Raw genomic sequence first — 26,656 nt, forward strand, 5'->3', positions numbered from 1 at the left:
TTGCTTGGATAAGTTTCAGCATGTCTTGAAGAATTCCATCATTCTTCTCCTTTTCCCTTGCAAGTTCAGCTCTGAGAACATCTCTCTCAGATTGTACCTCAACCAATCGTGTCTTCAGCCTTGCTATCTCAGCATCATTTGCCTCACTCTCCTGTAATAGAGCTCTGACCTTGCTATTGATAGGTGTCCTTTTAGATGAACCAGGTTCATTGGAAATGGCATTGACCTCATAATCGCAAGCAAGCAGAGTATTAACCCCACTTCTTCATAGGTACCTTGAAATATGCGAGCACAGTTGTGAGAATGAAACCATAGGGAATGGCATGAGTTTTGGTGCCATTGATAATTCTATCAGTAGGTCCGCGAGGGTTTCCTGTTAAGATGGAACAGGTTCATCTATATTTTTCCCAAGTTGAACCAACCCCTCAGCAGCTTCGCCAGACCCACTTCCCCCTGTTTTGCTCACACTCTCTTCTATTTCAGTAAATTCCTCTCCCCAAACAACCATTGCACCAGTTTCTTTTTTTAGACCAACAGAAGTGGGTGAAGAATCAACCACTCTTGTACCTTTTCCCCTCACAGTACTCCTAGCACCCTTGCTCTCTTTTTCATTTCCCTTTTTATTTTTGCCACCAACTTCTCCAGATTCTTTAGTCTCAACACCTGCTATAGATCCTACCAGCACAAATCTATTCTCCAAATTTTCAGCAACTTCAGAAATTGTCTCAGGAGTAACTTTAAAGATCAGAAGATACCTGTTCAGTTTTGGAAGAACTACTTTCTTCCCCCTTAGTAGCAGACTTAAATGAATCTTCAGATTTCTAGGATTCTTCTTCCCTACCTGCTTTCAATTGCTTGTTTATTTTCTTGATCTACTCTCCTTCAGCGACAATCATACGATCCATCATCTTTACTCTACTTTTCTTAAAGATTGGTGTTGTAGAAGGTGTGGAACTGGTTTCCTGTGGTGGTGATGAAGGATTTTCATAGGTGTTCGACATATCTGGGCTAGGGTATGGAAGAGAAGGGAATTAGATTGTGTTTGGAAGATGAAAAAAGAATGAGAGTTTTTGACGGCTTGAGAGAGATGAAGTAAGGAATACACCAAAGCTGATCAATATACAGGGGAATAATTGATGGGGTAACTACAGCTTTTCAGACTCTTCGAAGTTTAATTAAACTGAAATTCAGTTTTGAAGAGACATTGGAGTGTATCCCTAGAATCTAGATACTTCCATTCGGTTGGGACTCTTTTGAATGGGACTGGTTCACTTGTAACGGATAAGTCCAAAAGGAGTTTGGTATTTGGTAGGACTCTGCTCATGATCCAAATATAGTTATTTCAAATTATGGAGAGTGTAGAAAAAAAACATACCGTGTTATCTTGATGAACCAGGTTCTTCACTGATAATTCTCTTGTGTGAGTCTAAATTTGCCAAAATAGAGAAAATATCATTAGTGATTAACGAGTCATTTTAACACATGGCACAAGAGTATACTATGGAAAGTATGAGACTGAGCAAGATTTAATCTAATTATACAATTTGCTGACTTTCTAACCAAAATTTATTTTTCAAATTTTTTTTTCATTTTTTTCGTTTAACCTTGAACTGGTCCGTTTAGGTGATCTTAATCATCCCTAATTCCAACCTGTTCCTCTAAAAGTGATCTCTACCTAAGGATTTTGTGAAGATGTCAGCAATTTGCTTGTCAGTAGCACAAAACTCCATAGTGATCAAGGCTTTCTCATAGTTGTCCCTCAAAAATGGTGTCTAACATCTATGTGCTTAGTTCTCTTATGATGAACCGGATTCTTAGTCATACTAATAGCACTAGTGTTATCACAGAAAATAGGGATGCAACCAACTTCAATACCAAAATCCATCAATTGCTGCTTGATCCACAACAATTGAGCACAATCATGAAGCAGCAGTAGATAAGGCCACTAAAATTTGCTTTTTAGTAGCCCATGACACAAGACATGAACCAAGGATGTGTGCCATACCTGAGGTGCTCTTCCTATCCACAAGGAAACCTACATAATAAGCGTCATCATATCCCGCTAGGTTAAAATTACTACCTTTTGGATACCAAAGGCAAAGGTCAGTGGTGCTTTTCAAGTATCTCAAAATTCTCTTGACAGCAGTCAAGTGGGACTTCCTTGGATATGCCTAAAATCGAGCACAAAGACCTATACTGAAAACAATGTCAGTTCTGCTAGCAGTAAGATACAAAAGAGAACCAATCATTCCCCTATATAACTTCTGATCAACAGATGAACCAGGTTCATCTATATCTAGTTTTGTGGATGTTGCAATAGGAGTGTCAATTTCTTTGGATGTTCCTTCCTGGTTTTGTTACTGAGGAATACGTTCATGGACAGGTTCCCTCGAGGTTTGAGGATCAGTTCCTCTCTAGTCAGTTCCCCCTGTCATGTTGCCCTGGGTGGAAGGACCTGTTCCATCACCTGTTCCTTCCTGTGATGCATCTTCAGGCTGGACTGTGGTTTCACCATTTGAATTTCTTATCATCCCAATCTCTTCATTATCTTGTTCCTGCCTCTCAGAAAGAATGTTAGTTTTAAAAAAAATAACATATACATTTTTTCTACACGCATAGTTCTTTTATTGTATATCTTATAAACTTTACTATGTGAAGAATATCCCAAGAATACTCCCTCATCACTTCTGGGATCATACTTACCTAGGGAGTCTTTGCCATTATTGTGCACAAAGCACTTGCATCTAAATGCCCTAAGATGGGATATATTTATCTTTCTCCCTTTAAGTGACTCATAGGGAATCTTCTTAACAGAGGTCTAGTCATGCAACTATTTATGATGTAGCATGCAAAAATTCAGCAAACTTAGCATTTTCAAATTCAGTTCCATGATCAGACCTAATTGATGCAAGTTGATTACCTAATTGTTTCTGAGTTTTTCTAACAAAAGAAGTAAACATGTCAAATGCTTCATCTTTAGATGTTAAGAACAAAGTCCAAGTAAACCAAGAGTAATCATCAAAAAGCACCATCACATATCTTTTACCACCTCTGCTTAATGTTCTCATTGGACCACAGAGATCCATATGGACCAGTTCCATCGTTCTGGCGATGCTTACCACTTTCTTGCATTTAAAAGAGGATCTTACCTGCTTCCCCCTTGCACAAGCCTCACAAACTTTGTCTTCCTTGAACTTGATGTTAGGCAGCCCTATCACCAGATCCTTGGAGACTAATTTGTTGAGTTGACTCAGACTTGCATGTTCAAGTCTCTTGTGCCAAAGGAGGGGATAATTGTCCAACACACTTAAGCTAGTGAGTTCCTTTTCTGAAAGTGTGGACAGATCTACAATGTAAATATTTGTTTACTCTTTTTCCTTGCAAAACAATCTTGTCAGTGGTAAGATTTTATCACAAAACATTTGGTAGAGGTGAATGCTACCAAGTTACATTATCACATAATTGTGATACACTGATTAGACTGTACTTTAGGCCATCTATCAAGTAGACATTCTCAATAGAGTGAGAATCAGTCTTACCTACCTTTCCAACCCCAATGGTCTCACCTTTCTTCCCATTTCCACAGGAGACATTACCTCCTTTGAGGTCCTCAAGTGAAAGGAACTGGTTCTTGCTTCCTATCATATGCTTTGAACAGCCACTATCCATGTACCATATTTGGCTGCTCCCCTTCACTTGGTCCCGCAAAAGGAAGTCAGGGGTTAGTCTTAGGAACCCAAACTAGTTTGGGTCCCTTTCTATAGGCAAAAGGGTGAATCAGATTCTTTTTAGCCCAACTTGGCAGCCTATTTTGCCCTTGAACAAATTCTTTATTCTTTTGACTAGCCTTTTATTTTGCAATACATTCACTTTTATAGTGACCAGTTTTACCACAGTGTGTGCAAATTTATGTTCTCAGGAAGTGTGAGGTACTTGCTTTGGGATCCCACTTAGGTGCAGGGGTCCCGTAGCCAAGTCCTCTCTTATTGCTACTATGGTGTTCATGTAGCCATGAAAGTGCATCGGAGGACCTATTCCATTTACAGGTTCTGTCTAGCTCGTGAACCTTGTTTAGATCCTCCTTAAGGACTCTTATCTGCTCATCTCTTTTGTACAACTCATCTTTCATTTTTCCTACATTTTCTTCTAAAGTGAGTTGTGTGTGATAAGCTTTCTTTTTACCAGTTCCTAATTTCAATTTTAGATTTTCAGATCTAAGCTCTAGGACAGTGGTGTCAAGTTCATGAACCTGGTTCTTTAACTCAGCATTTTTACTATCACTTTCACTAGCCCTAAGTTCCAGATTTTTGCACTTAGCTTTCAAAATCACACACTCCTTAGACAGTTGTTTGTTTTCATTGTTTAGATCCTCATATTCATCAATGAAATCCAGGAGTAACTCAGATAGCCTTTCTTTAGACAAAAATTTAATCTTGTCTTTGAGATGAATTATACTTACCTCAGATTCCTCATCGGATTCTCCAATTTCCATAAGTGCTTGTTCATCTCCATCTTCATCCTCTGAGTCCTCATCTGATCTTTCTCCCCAGGAAGCAACCATAGCCTTTGTTGATCCTTTATTCTTCTTGTGATGAACCTGTTCCTTCTTCCTGTTCCTTCGTTCAGCTCTTTCCTTTTTCCATTCAATTTCCCATTGAGGGCAGTTTTTGATGTGGTGATCAGTCTTCCCACACTTGTAGCACCCCTCATTGGTTTGTTTTTCATGAACCCTTGGTTTGTTGTAGCTTCCGCTTCTTGAAGGACCCTTTCCTCTCATTAGGTACTTCTTGAAGTCCTTTGTGATCATGGTCATTTCATCCTCCTCTAGATCAGCACCTTCAGTGATTCTGAATGCCAGGCTCCTTTCCTTCTTGGGTGCATCCATCTTCATGGTTTGCCTTCTAAGTTCATAGGCAGTGAGATTTCCAATTAGCTCATCCAACTTAAGAGTGGCAATGTTCTATGATTCCTGAATAGTTGTGATTTTGCTTTCCCAAGAGACTGGAAGCACCCTTGTCAAATCTTCTCAACTTTGTCTTCTTCAAGAATAACCCTTCCAAGAGACTTAAGTTCATTTGTTAGTGTGGTGAACCTTGTATACATCTCTTGGATGGTTTCCCCTTCCTTCATGGTGAAATTCTCATATTGAGAATACAGCAGTGTTCCTCTGGACCTCTTCACTTGAGGTGTTCCTTCATGAGCCACTTGCAAAGTGTCCCAGATTTTCTTAGCAGTGGTACAGCTTTGAATTCTACTGTACTCGTCTGGACCAAGTCCACACACAAGCTATTTCTTGGCCTTGGCATTCTTTTCCCATTTCTTCAAATCTTCAGCAGTGCAGTCAACTCTTGTCTTTGGCACGTCCACTCCTTCAGCATTCTTCTTTGTAGTAGCAAGGGGACCATCAGTGACTATGTCCTAGAGTTCATAGTCTTCTCCTATGATGTGATCTCTCATCCTGTTCTTCCACCAAGAATAGTACTGACTATTAAAGAGTGGGGGCCTAGCAGTGGATTGCCCTTCCCAGTTTCCAGGTGGTGCACTCATCTTGATCTTTTCCTAAGGTGTTAGCCTCTTCAAGGATAACCCGCTCTGATACCAATTGATGTTTTAGACTTCAATACCACACAAGATGGGGGTGATTTGTGTGGTGACCAATTTTTTGCTTAAACTGATTGTGGAAAGACCTGGTTCTTCTATGCATTCCTTCTGCTACTGTTGCGGAATAATAAATGTAGAAAGTAAAGAACACAAGTATTTTTACGTGGAAAACACCTGGCTCAAAAGGTGAAAAAACCACGACCTACTACTCAGTAGGATTTTCCCCAACACTTCACTAAATCACTGAGCCAAAATAGCATTTACAAAACTCTTTGTAATCCTAAGGATTACCTCTAATCCCGTTGTAGCGCACAGCCTCAACTGTTGCGACAACTTCAAGTTAACTCTAACTTGAATACTCTGAGTACCTATTACAATTGCCTCTAGATAAAGATGAAAGGTACAATTTAAAACACCTACAACAATTGAACTAGAAATAAAGAAAGATACATAAAACTTTTTATAGAGCTGGTTCTTCAATCTGGTTCATGTAGCTTCAGGTTTGCACACTTGAATCACACATGAACTGCTTGCAAAAGCCTTGCTATTTTGCTCTCAATTCACGTTTAACTTCTGCGTTTTTGTGCAACACTGTAATGTGAGAACATCCTGCAATATATAGAGTTAGTAGATGAAGAAATAACTAGAGTTCTGATGCAACTCTTCCTTGGTGGAAGAGTTCTAGTTGATTTCAACTTCTAACTCCTTCCCTATCTTGGATAGTGTTCTCTTTGATTAAGTAGTCCTTCTCCTTATTAATTATGCAACCTTTTCGATCAGGAGATATTAAATACACCAAGTTAAGCTTATCTCCTTCACGTGCAACCCACATGCTCGAATATGCCCGTTTTTGTGCACCTGAGGGATGGACCTGCGGGATGGAACTGTTTCAAGCCTGAGTTCCTTTGTCAGTCTTCAAAACTAACCTTTACTTGGGCCAACAATTATCCTCATGGAATCGTACGTAATATATGGCAAGAAGCCAGTGTATCCGAGGTTTTTCCCTGATTTGAATTAAGCCAACCTCTTTGGTGAAATCCACTATCTCTCTATATATATAAGCTCCGGTTACGGAGGAAACTTGCTGGTTGAGAGCTTGAGTAAAATTGTAAAGAGGGGAATTATACCACGTATAATATACATGTTTATTTCATATATTTACTCGGTTTCATATTTATTAACTTCTTTACTGTACTTGATATTGTTGGACCACTAGTAAGTGTCGAAGTCGACCCCTCGTCACTACTTCTTCGAGGTTAGACTGGATACTTACTGTGTACGCGTTGTTTTCGTACTCATACTACACTTGCTCTATATTTTGTTGTACATGCATATATACATTTAGTGGCCTTGTGAACGCAGCGGCGTGGTTGACACGGGGGCTTAGACGAGCTGCATCTTATGTGCGATCCGCAGCCAACAGAGTCTCCTTCAGAGTATTGGTATTTCCCTTTCTGTCCAAATTGTATTCCGGATAGTTATTGTATTTTATTTTATTCCTTAGTAAACGCTCATGCACTTGTGACATGGGATTTTGGGATGATTATGGGTTATTCATTATTGAAATTATTAAAAACATTATTATTTATTCTGTAAAGTCCATCTTTTACTATTAAATTGAAGAAAAATATGATTTCAAAAATACAAAATGAGAAATAAATTGATTATTTAGTGTTCGCTTGCTGACAGTGGTGTCCCGCGTCATCAGCCTTTAATGGAATTTGGGTCGTGACAGATGTCGACCCCTCGTTACTACTTCTCCGGGGTTAGGCTAGATGCTTACTGTGTACGCATTGATTTACATACCCATGATGCACTTCTGCACTAAATGTGCAAGATCTGACAGGTTCAATTGGCGGTTATCTTGGCGCGTAGGCGCAGCTGTTGAGGAGACTTCAAGGTGAGCTGCATTCCAGGCTATGTATCACAACCTACAGAGTCCCCATCGTACCATTTACTCTATCACGTCTTATTTACATTCCAGACAGATGTTGTATTGTTATTGTACTCCTTATTAAATGCTCATGCACTTGTGACGCCGGGTTTTGAGATGTTCTAGGAGTTGGTTGTTATTTTGCTTAGCGTTTACACACTTATATTATCTATTATGTTAAAATTGTAAATTTCCATGATTTTTATACATTGATCTATTCATCTAATAAAGATTCACGATTTCAAAAATAATAAAGTTCATAATTAAATTGGTAGTTCACAATTGGCTTGCCTAACGGCGATGTTGGGCGCCATCACTGCCTATAGTGAGTTTGGGTCGTGACAGATGGATTGCATTTTGTCCTAGAGATTCTTTTTTAGAAAGACTAATGTTTATACCTGCGTGATATTTGCAGGAACACGGACTATATCAAATTGTGATTTAGGTCATTTGAATTAAGTACAAATAATATTAATAAGTAAACTTTTCATATAAAAGTTATAGATAATCATTAAATAGTAATTGAGAAGTAGAGCATGAAATTATTTTTCAAATATTATAGTGGATAACTTATTTTTTTTTTTTATATTCGTAACTACCCTGCCCCTTTATTTTAGTACTTTTATTTTATTTTGTTGTCAATATAAAGAATATTACACGCCATGTTGTGATATGCCTTATTTGAGGATATTAGATCATATAGTTTTAAAAAATCTTATAACCACTTTGTTTTTCATCTCAAACTTAAGTAAGTCTTATTCTTCTACGTTTTTACACAATTTTTCTTTTTTTGTTTTTAGCTTATAGTTATTGTTTTATTCATTACTAAAATTGTTATACTATCATGTGATTCTTTTTTAGCTTACCAATTGACTTATTATTGTACTTATTACCCTTTTAGTAGTCATCAACTATTATAAAGAAAAAGTTATTCTTGAAATTTTATTGTTAAGCTTTTATCTTCTTACTCAGAACTCTTTTATCATTTAAATCTATTAATATATTTTTGAGTATTATTTATTTATTTATTTTTAATGTAATTCAAAATATAAGTATCCTTACACTATCTCTATTTTCCTCTTTATTCATTCTCTTTCCTACTATAAAATTTTAATTAATTCTTCATATTAATGTCTTACCTATAACTAAATAATATCACATTTTATTTTAAATTATAACTTTAAATTAGTCTGCTGATTTTAGACTTGGTTTTCAAGACTTGCTTGAATTTTACACTTAGTTGTGAATATTTTTTGCTTAAGGTGTTTTGGACTTGAATGCTTTTATTTGGTTGAAACTTTTGGACTTTAATGTGGTTTAGTTGAAGGTTTTGTAATGTTTAAACTAGGGGCATTTGCATCTATACTCGCTTTTTGTGCCACATTTTAACTTGTGCCCGCTTTGCAATTGCAAGCGTACCCGCTTTTTCACATAACTTCAGCACACGGGGCTGAAGTAGCAAAGGCAATTACACAAAACTTCAGCATTTTAGTAGCCAGGCCTGAAGTTCAGCTCTAGAGCTGAAGTTTTTTTTTTAACTCGCGAGCTGAAGTTTGCCAGTTATAAAATAAAAACTTCAGCTCTAGAGCTGAAGTTTTATTTTATAAGTTTTTTTAGTAACCGGGTAGAGCTGAAGTTTGCCAGTTATAAAATAAAAACTTCAGCTTTAGAGCTGAAGTTTTTGTTTAGTAACCCGGAAACTTCAGCTCTAGAGTTGAAGTTTTCAAGTTATAAAATAAAAACTTCAGCTCTAGAGCTGAAGTTTGCCAGTTATAAAATAAAAACTTCAGCTCTAGAGCTGAAGTTTTATTTTATAAGTTTTTTTAGTAACCGGGTAGAGCTGAAGTTTGCCAGTTATAAAATAAAAACTTCAGCTCTAGAGCTGAAGTTTTTGTTTAGTAACCCGAAAATTTCAGCTCTAGAGCTGAAGTTTGCTAGTTATAAATTCAGCTCTAGAGCTGAAGTTTTTGTTTAGTAACCCGGAAACTTCAGTTATAAAGGGAAGCTGAAGTTTTTTAAAAAGTGGGTACGGATGCAAACAAAAAGCCAAAGCGGCTACAGGGTAAAAAGGGGCGCCCAAATAGGGCGCCCCGTGCAATTTTTACTTTAAACTAGTGTGATATTTAATGTTTTGGGTTCAATTGCATGAGCAATTGTGATATTAGGTAGAATTGTTGGTTGTTTGTTTGGTTGTTTAATCTGGCAGGTGATGTAGCTTAAAATACAGGAGAATTCTGCTGAATTTTACCTAACTTTCCTTCTGATTTCCTACCACTATGGTCGGAATACTTAACTGAAAATTCCCTAATTTTCGACAAAAGTAGTTGAAAAAATTAATTATTTATTTAATTAATTTTAAATCTTCGACCGAATCAGTCAAAATATTGAATATAATTTTAATTAGTTTTTTACAACTAACGACTGATTCAGTCAGATTATTATAATTTTAATAATATATATTTTCCGACCGAATCGGTCGTAGATTTACCGAAGGTTAAAATATTTGAATTTATTTTTTCATCCCAGTTTTCAGACTTGCGACCAAAACGTCCGCAATTCCGGCTGATTCAGTCGAAAATCCTTTCCAACCATTTTGACTTCAGTCGAAAATCGGTCGGAAATTACTTTCTTACGGTTTTGGTGGTTGAAAATTTGACATTTTCTAGCAGTGCCAGGAACAAGAATTATCACTATTTATGTATTAACATATAGAAAGAGAAACCAACAATGCTTGATACAGACATAAGTTTTATTTTTCACATTTTCATGAAAATATTTTTCGATATTTGGCAAGTAAAAAGTATTGTTCAGGAAAACTTCTAAATTAAGGATGAATAATACCATTAGCAAAACGGAGAGTGTTTTAATAAAAGAAGATTTGAGTACTAAAGGCTTGTAATAATATTTAAGAGCTTTTTTTTTTTTTTGGTTTCCTACCCGATGTCCGTTACCCGCATTGGTGCCTAACTATATTTGGATTCACGCCGCGTAGAGCTCCATTCGGGCCGCGCTCCCTACCAAGGATTTTTCCATACCCGGGGCTCTGAATTCGAGACCTCTAGTTAAGGGAGGAGCAGTCTCATCCACTGCACCACATCCTTTGGTGGTATATTTAAGTGTTTGTTTAAGTAATTAAAGGTTACTCGTGGTAAGAAAAATGATTTTCTGAAGAAATTCTGAACCCGATTGGCAAACACTTGAAAATGATTTCTCATGACTTTCGCCGTATCAAATACACTTGAAATTAGCCAAGGAAGTTACATTCTTGTCAACTAGTCAGCCCAGAATCACGAATGGGCTCTTTCATAAGGGTCAGAAGGCAAGAGAGGAGATTTGTCCCTCCAGACTTCATCAAAGTACTGAACGATTATTAGGGACTCACAAATATACTTTCCCTTGTGAATCAAAACTGGATTTGCTAATGAATAGGATTCATTCATCTTAAGGAGTAATGGGCTCTTCTTGTTCAGATTTTCTTCCTTGGATTCGTAGTCTATGCCCTTTTGTCTAAGGGGAATTCTCACCCTTATCCCAAAGGGGTTAGGCCAGAAGTCAGGCAGTACTACTTCACCTGCCATTTTTGAGACACTCACCTAAAATTAACTGGAGCTTGAGAAAAATTAAAGAAGTCTTTGTATATTCAGTGTAGTTGATGATACCGAAATTGATGGCACAAATATGTTGCAGTCTTTACAATATATATGTAGGTTTAGTTTTATCGGCGAAGCTCTATCAAATAGTAGAATATTTCCAGCAGAACTGCATTTTCAGGACTTCTGCCGAACCTGCCATTCCTTCATAAGGCCGTATCATGTAGCCAATGACATTACGGAGTGCTTTAGAAACTAAAGAGTAACAGATGAAGTTTTCGAAATGAAAAAGAGAGGGTGAGAGATTCATCAATAATATTTGATTAAATCTCTAATTAACCCTTGACTAAGGCTCTAAACTTAGATCGAAGAAAGAAGCCACTGCCTATTATTCTAGGCAACCAGACAAACCAATATCATACTCTTCATCTCCACAGATGGGAACTGGAAACTCAGAATAATAGTAGTTAGTATTATAACTTCACATTCTATGTTATCGGCATGCTCCTTATGTCAGTGACAAATTGTGGATATATATTGATAACCTCAACATTTATCTCTTTAGCAAAACAACTCCAATAAAAATAACAGATAATAAATTGAGACCTTTTTACTTGAAAAGAATTAAATTCCGCCCACATTCCAGTCTTTCCATACCAGAGTGGTTCTCAAGAATCCAGATGATTTTGATTCAATAACAGCTGCAAATAAATTGTTAAAATGAACACCCATAATTTTTTCCTAGTATAGACTCGGCAGAGACGAGGAACATATGAAAGCATAAGAAATTTGGGTTACAAAACTATGAATATGGAATTACCTTAACAATTATCTAGTGGTATTATGATGTCTGTTTAAAAGTAAAACCTCAACTCTAGACAAGAAATACAACCCGACCACAATTTTATGGAAAAATTGTTTAGCATCCATAAAATGAGGAATACATGCTCAACTAAGGCCAAAAAGGCATGTCGTACAGCACGAATAGAATTTATGTGTTCTATCGTCAGACTCCTGCTCACAAGGAAATTCTCAACCAGAATACTATGTTAGCGCTTTGATTTCCCCTTTTAACTGGTAGAACACTTAGAACACCTTTCGGATACATCATGGCGAAGTGACAAAATGAAAGACAACTTATCATCTGCTACCTTCTCCACCATGGTATATACTGCACCAGCAATCCATTCGCAACCACATTACCACAAACTAACATCACATCTCCGAGTGACAAAAAATACAGACTAAGCAAATCAGCACCACCGTCGATGGACTGCAAAATTGTCAAAGGTACAATTCACGTAAAAAAAGGGACCATAAACAAAGCAACTGAATTGACCACCAAGGCTCATAATTTTTGCACCTCGAAACCTGAAAAGACCACTATGCTTCTGCACATACCACGTGTGAGTGATTAAGTACTGGAGGGTGGTTTTCCTTGACTAATTGATGTTAGGCGTTTGATAAGAGTACCCTTCAATGATTCAGGAATTCGTGAGATAAACATTGATTTGGCATCTGCAATTAATAACCTCCTGCAAGACCAAAAAGTTCTTGGTGTGAGATGAAAAGAAAATTGAGAATATTAAGGCATTTGTAAGCCTTGTCACAGTCTCAAGTCAGATCTGAATAAAAGTAGTAATGGACTCCATGCTAATTTCCCATGCAATACAAGTTCAGCAAATACATTCAACAGGTTTTCTATAGTTCAAGAAATGACCAATAGCCAAATGATATCCATTGATCAGAAACCTCTAGCCCACCATTTTATTCACATTGTTTCTTTGTTTGATTGACCGCAATTCTTAATAACCAAGTTCATCACGGCCACAATGATGACACTGTAGGGGATTGAAAGTCATTTTATTTCATGGGTACAATGATAAATCTTTTTAAACCAAGAAACATGATTTTTATTAATGCTTCTAGAAACTTCTTTCCAAGTTCCTGCAAATGAAAATGAAAGAATCTTACTTAACGTTCTTTGACATCATTGTGTTCACCTATGGATACATTTCCAGAAACGTGCATGTGTTACAAGTATCAATAATGCATTACACGCTGCAGCAGTCTACCTCCAAACAACAAAAATTAACAACAACAAGAAGAAGATGATTACAATAATGAGAAACACAGATTTTTGGGGTGCTTGGATGGTATTTTTCCTTTACATTCTTAATCAAAAACATTTTGCATTACAAGCTACAAGGATTATAAGAAAATAATACAGTGGCAAGCCGAGAGAAAATTAGGGGGCACTCTTCACTCACATATCATATACTGCAAATTGATAAAAAAGATGAATAAAAAATAAAAAGGGAAAAAAGCTGGAAATTAACCCTTGCAGTGGAGACGACATGTAGGAAAGGATCGAGGCAAAATCAAAGAGCACATGATGTGAGCAGCGATGCCACCAGGGGATTCAGGAAACATTTACTCGTATCAGTTTACAACAGTCAGATCATGGATTCAAAGAGGGAAAACAGAACATTCTTCACGCAACACACTAAAGCAAGAAAAGCAGAAACAAGGAGCTTGCCGATCACTTACCTTATACAATAACTATGCCTTCAAATAAGTTGAAGTCAGCTATATGAATCCTCACTAACCATCTTCCCCAGAAAGCATAGGACCTAATGTAAATGTATTATCATCGCTAAAACATAGTCCTAACTATTGGCATCACTCATATAAATTTTTTTCTTCTGGTGTGCCCTATCTTTTGCTAAGTCCTAAGTTGCTCGGATTCTTCACTTTCGGTGCCGCACCTGTGATGGCACGACATGGGTGTGGGTGTGGGGATCAGTACCGGATATGGTCAATCGATTTTGGATACTTTGACCAATATCAACAGAGAATGTCAGGACAGATACAATGATTTTTGAAATCAAAACAAAAGTTAGGGTGAAATTGAAGAAAATGGAATACCTTGTATATAAGAAATTTCTATGTTAGTCCTTTTTCTTTTGTCTCTTTCTCGGTTTCTCCTCTTGATCAATATTTTCTCCTTCTCGGAATACCTTGTAGGTTTCCCAAATAATGTCTCCTAACTTAGACATATTTTTATAACTCTACTTTTAGATATTTGAATTATTTTTAGTCGAATCCCAGCATCTGTGTACCTGGATCCATACCCTCGAATCTTAAAATTTAGATCATGAAGAATCCGACCTCTAGATCCGCAACCGTATCAAACGCCCGCACCCAAGTCCAAGCAACTTAGGCTAAGTCTGAACTAAATCTGCATTGATTCCAAGAGATTATAGGTCTTTGGAGACAACTTCCTTCCATGTGAGTTTAGGGCTACCTCATCCCTTTTGACACGTTCATCACTCACCACAGTCCCATACCTATTGATGCATTTGGAGGTCAACACATGCCATGACCAAGCCATTTCAAGTGACCTTCCCTCATTTTATCCTCCATGTGTGCTACTTGCACATTCTGGGGAATGTGGTCACTTACCTCTTCCCAAAAAGAACCCGTTTTACCAATCACTGTCCATAAAACCTGCCAATCGCTGTCAGTAAAAATCAATTAAGTATGCCGTAATCCTAAAATTAATAGGGGTTGACACTATAAGAATCCTCTGCAGTAAATCCACTCCATTCGAGCCTATTTCGTTTCAATACCAAATAAGCTTTACCAATCACAAAGGCTCATCATATTGTTAGTGAACAATACTTTCTTTGTCCCAAATTAGACACAGCACTTTGATTATGAAGCATACAGTAGGCCATGAAGCACTACTGGGCTATTTATGAAACTGAAACACTGTAGGGCTAATTCAAAAAATTCTCAAGCTAAAATGCAGGAGGGGAAACAGAAAAGTCTTTGGCATGTTTCACGGAAAAACAATAGGGAAATTTCACCTTCCTTCTTTTTATTTTTTTATTTTTTTTTTATTTGCACCGGGTGTCCGAGTCTCTAAGAGCCCCGACTAATCCCGGGGGTGCACAGGCCCTCGGCAAGGAGTTTCCCGTAAGTGCACCACGGTTAATTCAGGTTTTACCCAGTCCGATGGCCCTCAGAAATTGTTTGCACCCAGTGGGTTTCGAACTTGAGACCTTGAAAGGGAGCAAACCCCAAGGCTCAACTCTATTGCCACCAGGCCAACCCCTGAGGGTTCCTTCTTTTTATTTTAGATTGTCCCTAAACTAGTCCACTTTCTTTAAATATAGATACTTCTTCGGTACACTTATCAAGATACTTCTTCTGCACACTTCTCCATGCTTTTCTCATTATTCTATTGTAAAGAGATACTTCGAGACCAACTTTAATCCTAACAATGTTTAGCCCAAAAACTGGTTTTAAATAAACAATTGAATTTATATTTGTAGGTCACTAGCAAATAGATTTGTCCAAAGTGTGTCTAATAAAATGAAGAATAACAGCGATAAATAAAACAGAATTAGAGAAATAAATTCTTATTGAGCGTCGGCCTCTGATACAGCTTTACAAGAGCGAACTACAATCTTTCAAGGATATAACTGAAATGATAACTTTTAAGCAACATCTGTAGAGTGAATTTTCGTGTGTTCTCAGTGTGTGTTACAAGTGAATAAAGCAAGGTATATGTAACCTAAGTGGGATGTAGTGTAACCTAAGGTATTTGTAACCTATACGTTGTTTATGTGGCTAGTGGGGGGCGAGATCTCCATTAGCTATAACCATAATAGCATAACGGACAGGGGCCAGGATTTCAGGAGGATCCCGGATGTACCGGAATTGCTCATTGGAAACGTTTAGTCTGTTCCGGATACATACTTGGTGAATTTCTTTCGGTTACTCTTGTCCCGTATTTGAATGGTCGGCCCCTATCATGATTCTTCAGCTCTCTCGGCTAAAGCTCCCATGCTCACAGGTGTCAAACCACTCCTACCATATGTCACTACTGTGTTGTGCCACATGGTAAGATCAATTTTTCCCAATACAAACAATGTCAAAAATTTTGCAACAATCAATTTTATGATCATTTGGACCATTTACATTTTAGTATAACAATAGTTCTAATTTTCCTAGATAACTGTACCAAAACCAAATGGGAGAACTACAACCACCAAAGAGCAAGTATTAAACGTAACCAAATAACAAAAATGAAACTTTTACTCTTCTAAACCCAAATAGAATCAGCCCGATGGATACAACTTATAAGACCTAAAACCCCAGCTTAACCAGCTTTGATATTGGCAAACCAACCAATTATGTTTTCTTAAACCCCCGCCCCGTCCCCCTTTCGTGGAAGCCCCAAAGGCATTAATGCTGAACAATCAGTAGAGGAGTTAGTTTCACAGTAGGATTTCTGTCGGAAAGAATTAAAAATACAATGGTCTTGGAGGTACCATCTATATCCTTGGCAGTAATTAACTTTGTCATGTTTAACAAGTAAATTCACTTCAAAGTCGCCTTTTAATCTTTGTCCCATTATCACCCTACGCAAGATACTCCACCTCCCAAATTAACCAACGTAGTTTGACCAACACAAAGATGAAAGAAGAAAGTTTGAATGAGATATTGCGCTTCAATTTGGCAGGAATACGCAAAGATAAGAGTTTGGACATGCAAATCCATATAAAAATGTCAAACCAAATTCCAAAATATATGCAACTACACCTCAAAACCGAACTAACATATACGCGCATATACAGAAATGTTAGATACATTTTTGAAGGTTGTGAAATACATGATTAATCAATGATAAAGAGATCAAAAAAGAGAGCAGGTCAAACAAATTCGAAATAAGCGAATAAGAAACTAGGTAATAGCACCCAGCAAGTGTTCAAGTTTCCGATAGTATCTAATTTCTCAAATTTAGTATTGAACAAACCAAAGAAGAGGGGAGCAGTTACGGACTCAAGGACAAACAAGTACACTTAATTTCTTACTAATTCAAACTGCAAAGTTAGGGAAACGTACTTCTTCACATTAAAGTCTGATGCTTCATTGTCTGCTTGTGCCCCCGATTTCTTGGAATGCATAAAAGCATAGACTTCTTCTGACCAACCACACGTTCTTAAAACTAATGAAGCCTCCTTATGGAGCCTGAAACTCGTTAGAAAGATAGGGTTAAAAATCAGTTTGAGGAGATAAGATAATACTGTTAAAAGTTCATTTAGCAGGACTAGGAAAGCAGAAAGTACTTCATTATCTCTAACCACCAAACAAGATGACAGCAAAAGGGAGCCTCCCCATTAATTATGTATATAGCTTGACAACGAAACAAATTAGAACTTATCAGCTCGGCTTCATCGAAAAAAGTGTCCTACTCAACTTCCTTCCTCAGAACTCTTCTCAGTACATTGTTAATGAGGTCAAGATAAGATATGGCTAATCAGTAACCAACATCATAAACAACTGAGAAGAACAAGAGAATGCACAAATCGTACACCGTTCCACAACCTTATCTTAGACTCCCTTTTTCTCTCCAAACCTGAGATAAGAGACCTTTTACTGTAATCACTTCCCCACTAAAACTGAAAGCAGAGATGGACCAGAACACAAAATGGTTTTCCATTCTGTGGTAAGTAGTGACAAGTACGGATACGGAAGAGATGAGTGCTTCCAGTTTATTAATCCAAAGGATATCAGGCCTAATTAAGAGAGAGAATAATGTAAGGCAAAATGCTTGGCACCCTATGGACCTATGCAATCAAATGTAACACTATAACGATTTCATTTTAGCAGCACATAAGCTCACGTTCTAACAAATATGCGTACAAGTATAATGAGTTCAAAAGTTCAATCCCTAAAGTATAATAATAGTTAGGATGAGGACTGCAGAAAATGCAGAGATAGAACAACATACTCCTTTTTTAATTCTTCCACCTTCGCACGAGACTGAGCATCTTGCTCAAGCAGGATGCAGTCATCTGGTAATTTTCTCTTTGAACCTGAGATAGAAGAGGATTCAACATGGCCATTTGACATCTCCTTTTGTACAGAAGTCCCCTCAGCTGCCTTTTCATTGTTCTCCCCATTATTTTTACGCACATTTCCCCTCAAGGGATTAGTTGCAACACTCTGGATTTTGCCATTTCCATTTGCTAAAGATGACAATCTAGACACCTCTTTGGCGGATGAATCCCTTCCTGCAGTCTTTCCATTACTCAAACCATTATCTTTATGGGGACCTTCTGCTACAGAGCTGGTTGCTACACTCGGAAGTTTCCCATTTCCGTTTGTTAAGGCATGTGATCTTGTCATCTGGCCATTACCACAACTTTTCCTAGTACTGTTCCTATCTGGCAATGATGTAACCTCTTTCTCTGTAAGAACTGATGCTCTCACATCACCATTTCTATTGTCAGATTCTCTTTGATGAACAACAATTTTGATATTCCCAGAAGTAGGTATCTTCTTGATGGAAGATCTTTCAAATATACTCAACTCCCTCACTGGGCTCGAATGCACTTTACTGACCTTAGAAATCATTACATTTTCTTTCTCAGAGGAGTGGCCTAAAACGTGTTTGCCATTTTCTGGTTTTGCTAAGTCACAGGTCGAGATTTTGGATCTAGCCAAGCCATTGGAATGATTGGACTTTGATCCATTAACTGATAAACATGTCTTGGTGGGTGGTGACCTCTGCTTGGTACGAGAGAAGAAAAGGATGTACACCTTCTCTGACAACACTTCTTGCAAGGTTGAAAGAGAAACAAAAGAATCATTACAGCAGTACCAACGACCCACAGCATCCTGTAAAACGCCAACCAAAATCAAAACACAAACATCGGGCAACACAAAACTATGATTGGCTCCAACATCTTATTATTATTATCATCTTTGACCATACAGAATAAGGAATAACGAAGAATGAAGAAAACGTTGAGACTCTTGTAAGCTTGGCCAGACAGATATTTTTCCACCACTAATGGAGTTCACGGCATGCCAACTTTTGCATGAGATATTATGGATGTAATTTACCTTCAACAGCAAACATTGAGACTACTGTTTTGAAAAAATATGAGGGGAAATTACTAGGAAATGAAGTCATCCATGTAGAAATTCACAACTATGATTCTGGCATACCTTGATATACGCATAATAATGCCCTGAATCCGGTGAAAAGCCTGAGTGGACAATAGTTCCAAAAAGATTGTATTCTGGATGAGGATCCTGCAAAATAAGGAACATAAAGTAACTTGACTACGAGACAGAAGTACGTTATTGATCAACTTATTCACTAGAAGTTGAGTGTTCAATCATCGAGGATGTGCAACTCCACATCGTTCATCTCCGTTCTTTCTTCGTCAAAATAAATCTTTTTCTTCCATTTTCCCTATCTTTCGCTAAGTCTACAATGATTCCAAGAAATTGTAGGTCTTTCAAGACAAAAAGCAAGAAAAAAGAATGCCAAAAAATAGCGTCTCCCAAAAACAATACACAAACCAACTCCCTGAGACGTACAACCCCATCCAGTTTACCTTCTCCAATTAAGATTCTAATCCCATCTGTTAATATCATAAAATTGCCTAAATCCAGAGTTGAGTACATATAAGACCACAGATTTCCCAACTTGAAGAATGGAGAACATGCATATGTTAGTGAGGAGAATGGAAGTCATTAGCAGAAAAAACTATCTTTTTGTAGATTAGAAGTAGATACTAGTAGAATTACAATCTTGTATTAAAACTATGCAGTTCAGCCCTTTCTTCTATGCAGACTCACAGACAGCGTAGAGAAAGTACGAGCAAGCTATGAAATTTGCACCTGTGATTTTGATTGGAAACCCCAAAAACTACCTGTGTAGATTCCAAATCCAAATGAATTATCACAGAGTATTCCCTTGTTCCCAATGTTGGTTATTACATACTTGGAATTTCTTAATAGGGCCCCCTATCTTGATTTGTCCAAAACGTGGTATTAACAATTCAAGAATTAGTAAGACAGGGCATTAGCCTTAATTGGAGAACCCATAAACTAAATGTATACATTCCAAATCCAAGTGAATTATCACAGCAGTATTCCCTTGTTCCCAGTTGGAATTTCATAAAAGGGCCTCCCCACATTGATTTTTCCAAGCAGTGGTACTAACAATTGAGGAATTAGTAAGACAGGGCATTTGTCTAAAAAAGGTGTTTTGATGAGCTCTTACAGATGGGACAAGATCAAACCCAGCTCATTTTTGTCCCTTCCTTCTTCTTCCCTCTTGTTCCTCTCTCCCAGTTACACCAGTACAGAGCAACATCATAGTCTCCCATCCTCCCTCCTGTAGCTCTCACCCATCCTGGCATCTTCACTGACAGATTTATAGCTCCCTTATTCAAACTACTAGCATCATTGCTTCCTCCTCACATATCCTATGATCATCATCTCTTACTCTTTCAATACCTTGATGTAATTATCATTGGTGGCAGCTCCGCCCTCTTGAGTAACCCCCCCCCCCCACCTTCATCTTTTCTCCTCTTTTCTCCATCCCCCACCCCACATCATAATCGCATTATAACTCTACACTAACCCTTGCAATCAAGAATGTAATTTTTTTCAAGGGCAATCTGAGTTTTGGATCAAACATGACAGATTGTTGATTATACCCTGTATTACTTCGACTTACCAAACCCAAGGGGAAAGGGCAGTAATACTATCTTAATATCCTCCTGTACTTTTGTATGGTATCATCTTGTTAATAGATTACCTTTACCTTATCAAACAAATACTATCTTAATGTCCATCTGGGCCACCAAACAACCCCTCAGTTGACCTAGATAAGCCTTTCGTTAAACATTTTTTAATAAATGCCTTGACTAAAGACAAAGCGCAGGAGTTAGGGGTTAAGTTGCTGACTATGGGGGCTTGGAGTAGCGAGAACGCGAGCATTATGCGGACCACGACTGCGCATTGCATTAGGGAAACTACTAGAGAGGTATTAGGGGTCTCGAATGGTTACTCTGGTGGTCACTGATAAATGGACCTTGAACCTAACTCAACCCCAAGCTAGCTTATGAGGCGAGGATTGCCCAAGACCATATAAGGAGACCAAGGACCTCAAATCCCTCCAATGTGGGACAATTCAACACCCCTCCTCACGTCCAGGCCTGCAAACTGGAGCGTGGACAACATAAATCGGGGCCAGCATCGATAACAATAATTGGGATCGGCCTGGATCTGATACAATGATAAATGGACCTTGGGCCTAACTCAACCCCAAAAGCTAGCTTATGAGGTGAGGATTGCCCGAGACCATATAAGGAGACCAAGGACCTCAAATCCCACCGATATAGGACGATTCACAGTCACAAAGGAGACTGGTGGTGGAATGGAAAGGTCCAAGGAAAAGTAGAAACCAAGAAAGCGGCATAGCTGAAGCTAGTGGAAAACGTAGACGAGGAGAAGAGGACGAGTAGGGAGTGGTATAAGATGGCTAGGAAGGAGGCGAAATTAGCTATTACGGCAGCTAAGACTGGAGTATTTGGTCGTTTGTATGAAGAACTTAAGGGCGGAGGCGGGGATAAGAGGCTACTCAGGCTGGCCAAGGTGAGAGAAAGGAAGGCCCGTGACTTGGACCAAGTGAAGTACATCAAGGACGAAGAAGGTAGAGTTTTGTTAGATGAGGGGCATATCCGGCGGAGGTGGCAAACTTACTTCCATGGTCTCTTAAATGAGGAGGGCAACAGGAACATTGTGTCGAGGGGGTTTGTAATCCTCCGAGAGTTGTTGCGACTTTGGGTATTGTAGGCGAATTAGAGTTGAGGAGGTCGAGGGGGTTATGCGTAAGATGAGCAGGGAAAAAACGACCGGATCAGATGAAATCCCGGTGGAGTTTTGGAAGAGTGCGGGCACGGCGGCCTTGGAGTGACTCATTAGGTTTTTAATGTCAATTTTAGGACGAAGGAGATGCCCGGAAGAATGGAGGTGGAGTACGATGTGTCTTTTGTACAAGAACAAGGGTGATATCCAAAATTGCAACAACCATCGGGGTATCAAGTTGCATAGCCATACTATGAAAGTCTAGGAGTAGGTAGTGGAGCTAGGAGTAGGTAGTGGAGCTGAGGGTGAGGAGGAGTTTGCCTACTTCCGAAAACCAGTTCGAGTTTATGTCTGGGCGTTCGACTACGGAAGCCATTCACCTTGTTAGGAGATTGATGGAGCAGTATAAGGAGAGGAAGAGGAACTTGCATCTGGTATTTATCGACTTAGAAAAGGCCTACGATAATTTCCCGAGGGAGGTCCTGTAGACATGTTTGGAGGCTAGAGGTGTACCTGTGGCATACATTAGGACAATTAAGGACAAGTATGATGGAGCTAAGAACAGGTGAGGACAGTAGGATAGGACTCGGATCACTTCCCGATCATGATGGGGTTGCACCTGGATCGGCACTCCGAAGTTTTTTGTTTGCCCTGGCAATGGACGTACTGACGCGCCACATCCAAAGGGAGGTGACGTGGTGTATGTTATTTGCAGATGACATTGTGTTGATTGATGAGACGCGAGACGGTGTTAACGCGAGGTTAGAGCTGTGAAGGCCGGAGTCTAAAGGTTTCAAGTTGAGTAGGACTAAGACAAAATACTTGGAGTGTAAGTTCAGTGGGGCGACTCGGGGAATGGGAGGAGAGGTAAGGCTGAATTCACAAGTCATCCCCAGGAGAGAAAATTTTCAGTACCTTGGGTCTATTATACAGGGGAATGGGGAGATCGACGAAGATGTCAAACACTGTATTGGGGCGAGATGGATGAAATGGAAACTTGCTTCCGGTGTTTTATGTGATAAGAACGTACCAGCACAACTTAAAAGTAAGTTCTACAGAGTGGTGGTCACGCCGACTATGTTTTATGGGGCTGAGTGTAGCCAGTCAAGAGCGCCCATGTCCAGAAAATGAAGGTAGCAGCGCTGAGGATGTTGAAATGGATGTGTGGGTACACAAGGCTAGATAGGATTAGGAATGAAATTATCCAAAACAAGGTGGGTGTGGCCCCTATTGAGGATAAGATGCGAGAAATAAGGCTTAAATGGTTTGGGGCATGTAAGGAAGAGGAGCACAAATGCCTCGGTCAGAAGGTGTGAGAGGTTGACATTGGAAGGACTAAGGAGGTAGAGGTTGACCAAAGAAGAATTGGGGAGAGGTGATTATGCAAGACATGGCGCAGCTTCAGCAGACCGAGGACATAACCTTGATAAGAGGTGTAGAGGTCAAGGATTAGGGTAGTAGGTTAGTTGAGGGTTCTCCTTGTTCATACCAGTAGTATTAGTACGTACTTTTGTATTCTGTTGGTATTAGATTTCTATGACTACATGTTATTTCTCTCATTTCAATCATCTTAATATCTGGTTTTTACATGGCTTCTCGTTGTTGCACTTCATATTTTTCTCTTCAATGATGTGATGCTTATGCTTCCTGAGCTGAGGGTCTATTGGAAACAACCTCTCTATCTCAACAAGGTAAGGTAAGGTTGCATACACAGTTACACACTACCCTCCCCGAACCCCACTATGTGGGATTATACTGGATTTGTTGTTGTTGTTGTTGTGGTGTTATTTAAAACTTTTAGGTCTCCTATGATAAAAAAGACGAATCACCAAAATGAAGAGGAAACATCACAGATGCCGGAGAGAATTCTCTGCCTTAACAACTATATCTAGAGTTGGAAATCGAGAGAACACCATGTATTGGTGCCTACGTGTAGCCTATCCGGCGACAACAAGGACATTTCAGTTACATGTGAAATTATAGTCAAGTTAAATGATGAGAAATCAAAGACACAAAACTCATTGGCATAAAAGGTTACCCATTTTGAAAACAAGCTGACATGGTAGGCTCTGGTGAAGTGCACTAATACTGAAAAAATACCAATACCACATAATTATTTCTTCAAAAAGAATGGTAAACTAAAAGTTTTACTTGGCACCACGCTAGAACATCTTAAGCAGAAGATGGTTTGAACTTGATTGGGAAAGAATTAACCCAACGGCAGTATATGTTGAACTTAATCTTTACACACATACCTGACCCGCTTTGCACATGTAGCTTGAAAGCACTAGAAACTCCTCAAAAGCAATAGGCTTATCGATCTTCCCACCATATATTCCTTCAAACCTCTATCCATAACCAAAGCTAAGTTAGCAGTGGCAGTTGAATATAAAATAGAAAAGACAAACATTCCAACAACTTTGTACCTTGAGCTGAATGACAAGAACATTTGGCGCTTGATGAATCGACATTTGCTTCCTTGCTGTCACCAATTTCTTACAGCTAAACAAGCATAAGTCCTCAGTCCAACAGCACAGTTATCGTAAAATATGTATCAAGAAAGAGGGATAAAATACTCACTTCTCACACTTGTACTTATTGTTTCCATCCAAAACCTCGGGCCGAAAAAATCTCTGCATAGCATCTTTGAGGGAGCTACTGTGCAACACATCAAGACTTATATCCATGATCTCGTCCACCTTATTTGACTCAGCACCACATGACAAGCACTTGACCTGGCTCTGCAAAGCACCCCCGAAGATTTCCTTGACAATGGTATTTCCATTCCCATCCGCACCACCACCCTTCCTTCTTTGCTGCTGCAACTTCTTCAACCGCAAACAGGTGTTGTGGCAAGCGTCAATGACATAGCGCAAGAATTCATGGGCATCCTCTTGTCTCCCATACCTAAAATGCTGGGCGAAAATCTTTAAGCAATTATTAATCTTAGACGGAGTATCTAGGGCTGATTCAAGACTCAAAGACCTAGCTATTCGCTTCTCTAATATACAGAAAGGACATTCACTCTTCTTCTCTGTAGCAGTTGCAGCTCCAGAATCACCTGCACAATAGAAGTGAAATCTTTATTTCAAGAAAAAGCTAAGAACTAGGGCATCAATCAAACATTCAAGTGATCAGCCAGCTATTCATCAATTATAAGAAATTAGTTGAGGTCGGCTATATAGAATACTACACATATCATGCTTCAATTCGAATTCGAGACTAGTTGAGTGACTTGAGTCAGCGATATGAATCCTCAATAATCATAACAAATATCATGCCCCAAACCAATATTATGTGAATCCTCAATAAACTTAAAAACTAACAGCTCAATCTCAAACTATTAGGGTCGACAACAGGAATCTTTAATAACCATAATAATTACCACGCCTCAATACCAAACTAATTGGAGCTGGCAATATGAATTCCAATAATAGTCCTGCTCAAATTGGGCATGTAATGATTGAATGCTCAGACCATGTACGAAGTAAAAATAAACACACACACAGGCGCACACACAAAGAAGATAAGTATAATAAATAAATAGTGGAGGAATTACAAGAAGAGGAATGTTGAGATTGGAGGCAGAAAAAGGCAAGGGGAGGGGTGTAAGTGAGGCACTGAAGAACGGAGTTGAGATAACAGGTATTGCCGAGGTTTTTGAGCCCTAACGGAGGACCAGTTTTGCGTCTCTGGCTGAGCAGATTCGGCTGCCAATTCATTTGCAGCAAATAGGCCATTAACGACCTAATTCTTCTTCCTCCGCCGCCAGCACCGCCGCGTATGGGCTGCCCCAAAGCCGCAGCCACCACGATCGCATCGCCTCGAATTCCTCTCTCTCTATATCTCTCTTTCTACGTTTCGCTTTTCTTTTCTCCTGTTAGGTATTTTCCAATTTTTGGTTGAGGGAGGGAGATTTCCAGAATAATGAGAGGTTTAATTGTGGTTTCAAATTGGAAGTGAGTGGTTATATATACAATTTGTTTTTCGGGGTGGGTAAATAATAGTGTGGCGTTAGTATATACAGAAAGAGAAGACGAGGAGAGTGTGGAAACAGAGAACTCCCCCACCCACCCCCCATAAGACAGACGTACCCTTCTTCCCAAGCCTCTTTTGTCCTTCCTTGCCTTCGGGCCTACCCATTTTCCTTTTTCTTTTTCATTTTTTTTATTCCGTGTTTGTTTTGGATAAGAATGTGCCGCTAACACTTAAGGATAAATTCTACGGAGTGTTAGTCCGATCAACTATGTTGTATAAGGTTGAGTGTTGGCCGGTGAAAAACTCTCATGTGCAGAAGATGAAGAGTAGTTCAGATAAGGATATTGAGATGGATGATTGGTAGTACCATCAGGGATAAGATTAGGAATAAAGTAATTCGGGACAAAGTGAGAGTAGCCTCCATTGAGGACAAGATCTAGAAGCCGATGCTGAGATGGTTCAGCATGTTAAAGGAGAAACACTGATACTCTTGTTAGGAGGTGTGAGAGGCTGGCCATGAGGGGTTTGAGAAGAGGTCGAGGTACGCCAAAGAAGTGCTCGGGAGAGGTGATTAGGCGGGACATGGTGTTGCTCCACCTTACTGAAGACATGACCATTGATAGGAAGGTGTGGAGGTTGAGAATTTGGGTAGAAACGTAGTTAGTAGTTGTTTGTTTCCCCTTTTCTTACATGTAGTATTAGTAACACTTATGTCCCTTCATATTCTTAGATTTATATTACGTCATGTTATTTAGTTCACTTCAGTTATCGTCTTTCTCTGTTGTTACTATTTGGTACCGCTTATTCTTCTCTCCTTCTTTCTTTCTCTTTTCATTTTCCTGCTTTTCCCCCTCTTTTTCTTGTTCTT

The 26,656-nt window shown here is 38.8% G+C and overlaps 1 protein-coding gene across 2 annotated transcripts; it reads right to left on the minus strand.

The window, feature by feature from the left end:
• Positions 11,790 to 25,876, minus strand: LOC109227460 (ubiquitin carboxyl-terminal hydrolase 25). 2 transcript variants are annotated; one of them, XR_002068299.1, is made up of 9 exons: positions 25,370 to 25,876; positions 24,391 to 24,871; positions 24,237 to 24,312; positions 24,066 to 24,158; positions 19,153 to 19,239; positions 17,930 to 18,819; positions 17,041 to 17,166; positions 12,488 to 12,659; positions 11,790 to 12,397 (listed from the first exon to the last, which is right to left on the minus strand). XR_002068299.1 is itself a non-coding variant. In XM_019392634.1 (9 exons), the coding sequence occupies exons 1-8, from the start codon at positions 25,548 to 25,550 to the stop codon at positions 12,539 to 12,541; spliced, it is 2,055 nt and encodes a 684-aa protein (XP_019248179.1). In that variant the 5' UTR covers positions 25,551 to 25,876; the 3' UTR covers positions 11,790 to 12,397; positions 12,526 to 12,538. The 2 variants fall into 2 exon arrangements, 1 of the variants encoding a protein (XP_019248179.1); XM_019392634.1 differs by having other exon boundaries at positions 12,526 to 12,659.

The sequence above is a fragment of the Nicotiana attenuata genome, chromosome 6, assembly GCF_001879085.1.
Source record: "Nicotiana attenuata strain UT chromosome 6, NIATTr2, whole genome shotgun sequence".
NCBI classification, from domain to species: Eukaryota; Viridiplantae; Streptophyta; class Magnoliopsida; order Solanales; family Solanaceae; genus Nicotiana; species Nicotiana attenuata.

Excerpts from the sequence above, each read along its gene's own strand:
- LOC109227460 (XM_019392634.1), bottom strand. The coding sequence starts at position 25,550 with ATGGCCTATTTGCTGCAAATGAATTGGCAGCCGAATCTGCTCAGCCAG. Across the intron at positions 24,313-24,390 it reads AATAAGTACAAGTGTGAGAA|CTGTAAGAAATTGGTGACAG; the intron begins GTGAGTATTTTA and ends ATGCTTGTTTAG. Across the intron at positions 24,159-24,236 it reads TTCTTGTCATTCAGCTCAAG|AGGTTTGAAGGAATATATGG; the intron begins GTACAAAGTTGT and ends GGTTATGGATAG.